We start from the raw sequence: 8,662 nt of genomic DNA, 5'->3' as shown, positions 1-8,662 counted from the left end.
AACAATGCTTGGTTAATTAAAATTCCTTATATAACCAAGTGTGTATAATTTTTTTTCTCTGAAAAAAAAAATTAACGGGGAAAAGATTGTGGCAACATATAGATGGAGTCTAGAGATAGAAGATGATGGCAAAATATAACTAGAAGTCCTTATACTTTATATGTATTTTCATATATATTATTTATGAGGGTAAAAAATTATAATAATTTTTTTGTACACTCTCACATAACGGAGAGTGAGACGCACTTTTCATTTTCCATCCATGAACATGTCAATAATGAAAGTAAAGGTCCCATCAGTAAAGAATTTTGGAATAGGGGCTTATTAAGTCAAAATAGTAAAGTAGAGAAGTCTTAGGATGGGTTTTGCCTATATTGAACTTTTATTCTTTAACTGCTTGGATAGAGTTATGAAGACTCGTAAAAACTGATGGACTTAACTATCATAGTTATGGATACATTGAATTTACGATTATAATGTTACATAATACATTTATCATTATAATTTGAGTTTTTTTTAGAAGACTTCTTTAAATTCATTGATAATAGAAGTTAAATTAATTAGAACTTTTATTATACAATATAGCTTATTATTCGATAATTTTGTGTTTTGTGCGGAAAAATCCTTATAAATTCGTACAAATTATTAATTTTTCAACAAATGAGACAAAAGGTTAAGATAAGAAATAAAAAAATAGCTTTTATACAAATCAAAATTCGGTAGGCTTAGTTCCACAAGACTCGCCAATGGATTGTTACAATTACATAAAAAAAATAGAAATTTTAACTATACTAAAAATATTTAAAAAACAAAAAAAGCATGAAATATATAAGGCTTGATAGCTTAAAAAACTTATAAATTTTAGCGCCCTTTATAAATTTAAACAAACTTTTAAATTCGACAAATTAATACATGAACTCTCATTTTTTTTGTAATTTTAGACATCGAGCGAATTTCAGTTAAAAAATATTGATATGTACATTGGAATAAACATTTTTCCAGCGTTCACATCAATATTTTTCTGATGATGAGAAATTTCCATGTGTCTAAAATTGCAAAAAAATGAAAATTAGTATCCAAATCTGCTAAAATTAGAATTTCATGTTAAATTTGCAAAATATGCTTAAGTTTGGAATTTTTTATGCTATTAAGCCAATATATAAACAAAAAAAATGTTTTGTTAATTACGGTGAGGAATAGCAATCAAGTGTAGGTCATGCTTCCTTCTAACAGTAGCACCAAAACCATCAGCCATATCAAGAGTTTCTGAGTTCGATCCATCACCAAGCTTCCAATCAAAATGGTAAAGAAATTGTGCGAGCGGAAGCTCAATATTAGCAATACCGAACATAATTCCAGGACACATCCTTCTTCCAGCACCAAATGGTATAAATTCAAAGTGATTTCCTTTGAAATCAATGGCACTGTCGAGAAATCTTTCTGGAGTAAACTTCTCTGCTTCTGTCCAGTGATTTGGATCTCTTCCGATCGCCCATGCATTTACGATAACTCTGGTTTTAGCTGGTATTTCATATCCGTTGATTTCACATTTTTCTCTGCATTCTCTGTAGCGTAATGGAGTAGGAGGATGTACTCGAAAAGTTTCTTTGATCACTAATTTTAAATAGCTCAATTTATCAAGATCTGTTTCATCAACATTTCCTTTCTCACCGACGACACTCCTTACCTCATCTTGTGCTTTCTTCATTACTTCGGGATTTTTCAGCATTTCAGACATTGCCCATTCTACTGTGGTTGATGATGTCTCACTGCCTGCTATGAAAACGTCCTGAAATACAATTAACATGAAATCAATTAATACATCTACCAAATTAAATTATTTTCTAGTGATATATTTAACTGTCAGTTGATGTAATACACACTTACCAGGATCACAGCTTTGATGTTATCTGTAGTCAATTGAAATTCAAGTTCCCCGTTCGCCTGGAGTCTCAAAAGAACATCGACAAGATCATCATCATCATCAGAATCTCCGCCGGTTTTCCTCTTAGCTCTGTGACTATCAATGATGTTTTCAAAAATCTTGTCCACCGACTCCCTCAGCTTCAAGAGTTTAGATCTCATCCCGCTCATCACATATATAAACTTAAACGACGGAAAAAAATCCGCTATGTTAAATCCTGCTGCCATTTTCGTGATTTCGGAAACAAGTGCAATAAATTCGTCTTGATCCTTGCATTTCTTACCAAAAGAAGATCGAGCAGCAATGCTGTAGGTTAAAGGAAACAACTCTTTACTAAAGTTGAATGACTTCCCCGAAAAGGACGAAATGGTACCAATCAAATTTTGCACTTCTTCCTCCCTGATCGGTCTGAAAGACTGAACACGTTTCGCGCTTGTCAATTCGAGTATGCAAATTTTCTTAAGCTGTCTCCAGTAATCTGAATACGGAGCAAATGCGATGTCTGTAAAGTTATACGTTATAATACTAGCCGTTAGCAGAAATGCCCGCTGAGAAAAGGCGATATCATGAGTTTTCATCACTTCTTTCGCAGCTTCGGGCGATGAAATGACAATATTAGAAACTTGACCAAGCTTAAGACTCATAATGTCTCCATTTTCTTTGGCCAAATCTCGCATGCGACGATGCGGTGGATAACCGTAAAGCTGGTGCATGTTTCCAATGATAGGAAGCTTATTCGGCCCTGGAGGTCGATTTCTTGCGGTGGATCTTTTGTATAATTTGAAGAGCATAAAGATGAATAAAAGTAAGGAGCCGATTAAAGGAAAGGAGAAGAATTGAAGATCCATGATGAATAACTAAAATATTATTTGAATGTTAATGTTTTATTTGATGAATTATGGCTCTCAGGATCGTCAATATTTATATAAGAAGCTTGCATGCGGAATGTTCTTGCATGCATTTGACTAGTAATTGAAATAGGAAGAATCTGAGTAATTAGTAATGACTGCTAAATTATCGGAGATTTTCTCTAATTATTACTTAATTAAGGTTGACAAGAAAGACTACAAAGAAATTAGGTGGTGTACAGAATTTATTGGATAAAACTATGAATAATCGGAATTTAGAAGTAAACAGTTAAAGTCGGGACTCGAATGATCCTCCCCATCAGCAATTTCTGAAATTAAGGTGAAATTTCCATCCGTATGTTAGGCCAAAAATAGTACTATACATGTGGTAACTAGCAATAAAATATATTTACATTTTAGACATGTGATTTTAACCAACTATAAAGTGGCTTTCTTTACAATTTAGTGGGTTTACTTTTCCATTTTGTTGGGTATCAGTCAATAATAAAAAGGTAAATTGTGCTTGTAAGCACTTTAACTTTTAATGAAATAATACTTATGCCTCTAAATTCTAACTCGGTTCATCCCAACACTTAAACTTGTAAAACTAGTACAAATAAACTTACCGTAACGGAAAAGAATATTGTTTGCCAGAAGAGCTTGTTTGCACCAATTTATAAATTTTGGGACTGGTTGCACCGAGTTAAGAGTTATAGATACAAAATATTTATTATTGAAGTATAAAGAGTAATTAATTATTTAAATATAGTTAATAATGAATAATTTTAGTCACTAAATTTTAGTTGCTAAATATATTTTTAAATCAAATCGTACCGATTGTTTGGACCAACTTAATTGAGAATCAACTGCCAAATTTTAAATATCATTTACGATATTATGTTTTTTTTTTCAATACGAAAAAGTTAGCTAAAAATCTTTAAAAGTGCGATAAAAAAACAATAAGATCTAGAAGAAACAATAAAACCGTTTGTTTAACCGTCAGTTTGTAGGTCTTAATTAAGTTTAGCAAGATAAATATAATATTAAAAGTATGAGTTTATTATTTAAAATTAATTTTGTTTCTTTTTCTTCTTTTCCAATTATAAATAAAAACCTTATTAATAGTGAGGATATAATAATTGAAAATTTTGAAAAATGTATAGATATTGGGAAATTTCTAAAATTTAGAAAAACCAAATATGTCTCAGAAAAATAATAAAAATTTAAAACTGATTACACTATAAAAATGAAGAAAGACATATCCAACTTTTAAGTACCTTTTAAAACAATTTATCTTCTTTCTCAAAATTATGTTAAAAACATATAACTAAAAGTTATAACTAATATATGTAAGATAGATAATGTTTTTAAATATTTGAGGGTACAACTGAAATACGAAAATACAAAATATGGTAAAATTGGTAATTGTTTTAAAGTCAGGTTATGATCGAAAATGGGCTAAAAGGTCGGAGTGTTTTAAGGCATTAGGCCTTTTAAACAAGATGAAAGTAATTATTTTATTTTTTTAAAGTAGCTATTTCATTTCGTTTCTAAGAATCAGACATGCATTTAAATTAGGTCACTTATTTCTCATCATTTGATTGTTTAAAATAATGACTAGCTTAGTTCCTTTTATTCAATAATTTTGTCTTTGTACGCAAAATCCTTGTAAATTGTTCATGTTATGAATTACTAATTTTTCAACAAATGTGACAAATTGTTTCTATAAGATATTAAGAGAATGTATATCTTTTATTCAAATCGAAATGTCTTACGCTAGCTTAATTCCACAAGACTCGCCAACTGCGCATGCCATTATTGCCACAATACAATTACTAAAAAAGCATATAAATTTTCAGATTTAACACTGAAAAATATCAAACAAAATCAGTTCTTTTTCATTTTTTTTCCATACTTTTAATATTATAAATTTCTACTTTTTAAAATTTTAAATTTTAATTATAACTATTTATTTTAAATTGAAGTGCAAAGATGTTTAAACATGACCTGTATATTTAAAAAAAATAAAAAAAAAGTAAATAAAAACAATATTAAGCAATAAAAAAAGCATATTTAAACTATTTTTCACTTTAATTTAAAATATTAGCTCGATTGAAACTGAAAAACAAAAAAAAAATTGACTTAAATTGACGACTTGAAAATTTGGTCCATTAACAAAACAAAATAGAAAACATGGTACCTTTCAATAATTAAGCCATCTATTATTTTATTAATATTTTTCAAAAGAAACAGCATGAAATAAATCAATACAGAGATATCATGTTAATTATGGTGTGGAATAGCAATCAAGTGTAGGTCATTCTTCCTTCTAACAGTAGCACCAAAACCCTCAACCATATCAACAGTTTCTGAGCTCAATCCATCACCAAGCTTCCAATCAAAATGGTAAAGAAATTGTGCGAGCGGAAGCTCAACATTAGCTATACCAAACATAATTCCAGGACACATCCTTCTTCCAGCACCGAATGGTATAAATTCAAAGTGATTTCCTTTAAAATCAATTGAACTATCAAGAAATCGTTCCGGATAAAATGTCTCAGCATTCGTCCAGTGATTCGGATCCCTTCCTATCGCCCATGCATTTACGATAACTCTGGTTTTAGCTGGTATTACATATCCGTTAATTTCACATTTTTCTCTGCATTCTCTGTAACGTAATGGAGTAGGAGGATGTACTCTAAAAGTTTCTTTGATCACTAATTTTAAATAGCTCAATTTATCAAGATCCGTTTCATCAACATTTCCTTTTTCTCCGACGACACTCCTTACCTCATCTTGTGCTTTCTTCATTATTTCAGGATTTTTCAGCATTTCGGACATTGCCCATTCTACTGTTGTTGATGATGTCTCGCTGCCTGCTATGAAAACGTCCTGAAATAGAATTGACAGAAAAGTCAAAAATGGGGCACCTAAACATTACCTAACATCGCCAACGCAAAATTTTAAAAAGTGATCCATCACAAATTTATGGCAGAATAATTTTACATTTATTTTACTCCTGTAAAAACAAAATCTCGTCGTGGCGTTACATTTTTCGGCATTTTTTGATTCATATTTCATACTCAGAATGTAATGCACACTTACCAGTATGACGGCTTTGATGTTATCTGTTGTCAATTGAAATTCAAGTTCTCCATTCTCCTGAAGTCTCAACAGAACATCAACAAGATCATCAACATCGTCAGATTCGCCGCCAATCTTCCTCTTGGCTCTGTGATTATCAATGATGGTTTCAAAAATCTTGTCCAGCGACTCCCTCAGCTTCAAGAGCTTAGATTTCATCCCACTAATCACATATATAAACTTCATAGACGGAAAGAAATCGGCTAGATTAAATCCTGCTGACATTTTCGTTATCTCTGCAACAAGCGCAATAAATTCCTCTTGATCTTTGCATTTATCACCAAAAGAAGCTCGAGCAGCAATCCCATAAGTTAAAGGAAACCACTCTTTACTAAAATTGAATGACTCCCCCGAAAAAGACGAAATGGTACCGATTAAATTTTGCACTTCTTCTTCCCTGATCGATCTGAAAGACTGAACGCGTTTCGCGCTTGTCAGTTCGAGTATGCAAATTTTCTTAAGCTGTCTCCAGTAATCTGAATACGGAGCAAACGCGATATCCGTAAAGTTATACGTTATAATACTCGCAGTTAACAGAAATGCGCGCTGAGCAAAGGCGATATCGTGAGTTTTCATCACTTCCTTCGCAGCTTCGGGCGATGAAATGACAATATTAGAAACTTCACCAAGCTGAAGACTCATAATGTCTCCATTTTCTTTGGCTAAATCTCTCAGGCGATGGTGCGGCGGATAGCCGATAAGCTGGTGCATGTTTCCGATTATAGGAAGCTTGATTGGTCCCGGAGGTAGATTATTTGCAGAGGATTTTTTAAATAATTTCAAGAACATGAAAATGAAGAAAAGAGAAGTGCAGAGTAGAGGAAAAGAGAAGATTTGAAGCTCCATGATCAATAATTAAAATGTGATTCGAATATTAATGTTTAATTTGATGAATTATGGTTCTCAGGATCTTCCATATTTATATACGAAGTTTTCATGTGGAATGTTCTTGCATACATCACCATTTCTTGACTAGTAATTAAAATCGGAAGAATCTGAGTAATTAGAAATAACTGTTAAATTATCAGAGATTTTTTTTTTAATTATTATTCAATTAAGGTTGATAAGTAGCATGAATATGAAGAAATTGGGTAATCGACTATGTGGTACCCAAATTATTGCTTTATTTTATTTTGATGACCGAACGTTAGTTTTGTTTTATTTTTATTACTTTATTTTTATTTCAACTGAGTTTTTCCGACCAAAATAATGACGTGGAAATCGATTGATTTTGTCACCATAAATTGTTTTTTGCTTATATTTTTTTGAAATTTTCACTTATCTATAATTTTAATTTAATAAAAAAAATTCTGCCAAATTTGCATTCCACAATAGAATTTAGAAATTTATATTCAAACTTTACATCCAACAGTAGAAATTTAAATTTTATGTTTGAAATTTAAATTTTTTATATTAATTAAAAAAGACAAAAATATATTTATATATCAATTCACCTATATAATTTTAACACTTTTCCAGTTTACTCATTTAGTGTGCGTGGCGCCATGTTGTGTATGTACTAAATTACGAATATGTTTGACAAAAATTTGAAAATATAGATCATACTAACAAAATTTTAATTTTAGGCTCTATTTCGCAAATGAGACATAATTGGAGGTGAATAAGTATTATTTTTTTTAAATGCCTACTCCCAACAAATTTGACCTTTTCAAAACTTTTTATTTATGGCTTAAACTTTTAAATTTGTCAATTTTAACTCATTTCTCAACTTTCAATTTTAATTGTAGCCATATGTTCAAATTAGAGTGGGAAAAAAAATCAAATATCATTTTCAAATTGTTTAATATTATTCCAAATTGCTTTTTTACCATAGTAATTACAAACACAAAAGACATGTTTGAATATTTTGCTCTCCAATTTAAACAGACGGCTACAATTGAAATATAAGATTTTAAAATTTCCGATTTTAAAAGTTTGGAACAATAACCAAAAAAGCCAAAAAAAATAGTAGATTGCGATAATTAAGTTTAAAACAAATAGCTAAATTTTATTTAGATTAAATATTTTAAAAATCATGAACTTTAATGTGTTTTACAATTTTAACACAAACATCCAATTTTAATAACTTAATGCATGAACTATTATTTTTTTATAATTCTAAAAACCGAGTAATTTTTTTATCAAAAATCTCGATGTATACGCCGAAATAAACAATATCAACATTTTGTAACGAATAATTATTCGGTGTTTAAAATTACAAAATATTAAATATTGGATTCAACATTTAAAATTAAAAATTCATATTAAATTTATAAAACAGACTAAAATTCGTGATTTTTTAAACAATTTAGCGATTAACTTATTGCATCAGGGAGTAGAATTAAATGTGTTGTATTATTAGTAAGAGGCAGGGGGCGGCCGCTGGCTCGTTGCCCTTTAACCGCCAGCCCCCACCTGCACCCTTCTCTACCATTAAACAGCATGTCATGTATTGATAATTACAAATTAATTCTCTTTTTAAACCACCTATATATTTAAGCATTTTACAGGTTTAAAATCAGTATTCTTAAAATTTAATTAAATATATATTTACTTGTGCAATTTTCAAAATAATATAATTATTATAATTTAAAATAGGTAAAATATTTTAAAAAAACCGATTGAAATTTTTTCAAATTCATTGCAATTTGAAGGGTTCAGTTCAATAGGTCTACAATATTCATTACCAAATATATAATATAAATAAAAAATATAATTTTAATTAAATTAATTTATATTATTCATT

At 29.9% G+C, this 8,662-nt stretch overlaps 2 protein-coding genes across 2 annotated transcripts; both read right to left on the bottom strand.

Moving 5' to 3' along the window:
• Window positions 1–625: 625 nt before the first annotated feature.
• LOC126666730 (cytochrome P450 726A27-like) lies at window positions 626–2,932 on the bottom strand. The gene is made up of 2 exons (XM_050359587.2): window positions 1,888–2,932; window positions 626–1,789 (listed from the first exon to the last, which is right to left on the bottom strand). The coding sequence occupies exons 1-2, from the start codon at window positions 2,770–2,772 to the stop codon at window positions 1,181–1,183; spliced, it is 1,494 nt and encodes a 497-aa protein (XP_050215544.1). The 5' UTR covers window positions 2,773–2,932; the 3' UTR covers window positions 626–1,180.
• Window positions 2,933–4,973: 2,041 nt separating this feature from the next.
• Window positions 4,974–6,814, bottom strand: LOC126666729 (desmethyl-deoxy-podophyllotoxin synthase-like). Its single transcript, XM_050359586.2, has 2 exons — window positions 5,878–6,814; window positions 4,974–5,664 (listed from the first exon to the last, which is right to left on the bottom strand). Exons 1-2 carry the CDS (start codon window positions 6,760–6,762, stop codon window positions 5,056–5,058), a joined length of 1,494 nt encoding a protein of 497 aa, XP_050215543.1. The 5' UTR covers window positions 6,763–6,814; the 3' UTR covers window positions 4,974–5,055.
• Window positions 6,815–8,662: the final 1,848 nt, after the last annotated feature.

This window comes from Mercurialis annua, linkage group LG2 (genome assembly GCF_937616625.2).
Source record: "Mercurialis annua linkage group LG2, ddMerAnnu1.2, whole genome shotgun sequence".
In the NCBI taxonomy this organism is placed as follows: Eukaryota; Viridiplantae; Streptophyta; class Magnoliopsida; order Malpighiales; family Euphorbiaceae; genus Mercurialis; species Mercurialis annua.
The sequence above is the reverse complement of the archived record's forward strand: the minus strand, read 5'-3'. Positions and strand labels throughout refer to the sequence as shown.

Coding starts and splice junctions, on each gene's coding strand:
- LOC126666729 (XM_050359586.2), bottom strand. CDS start 6,762: ATGGAGCTTCAAATCTTCTCTTTTCCTCTACTCTGCACTTCTCTTTTC. Junction 5,665..5,877: donor ACATCAAAGCCGTCATACTG/GTAAGTGTGCAT, acceptor ATTCTATTTCAG/GACGTTTTCATAGCAGGCAG.
- LOC126666730 (XM_050359587.2), bottom strand. CDS start 2,772: ATGGATCTTCAATTCTTCTCCTTTCCTTTAATCGGCTCCTTACTTTTA. Junction 1,790..1,887: donor ACATCAAAGCTGTGATCCTG/GTAAGTGTGTAT, acceptor ATTGTATTTCAG/GACGTTTTCATAGCAGGCAG.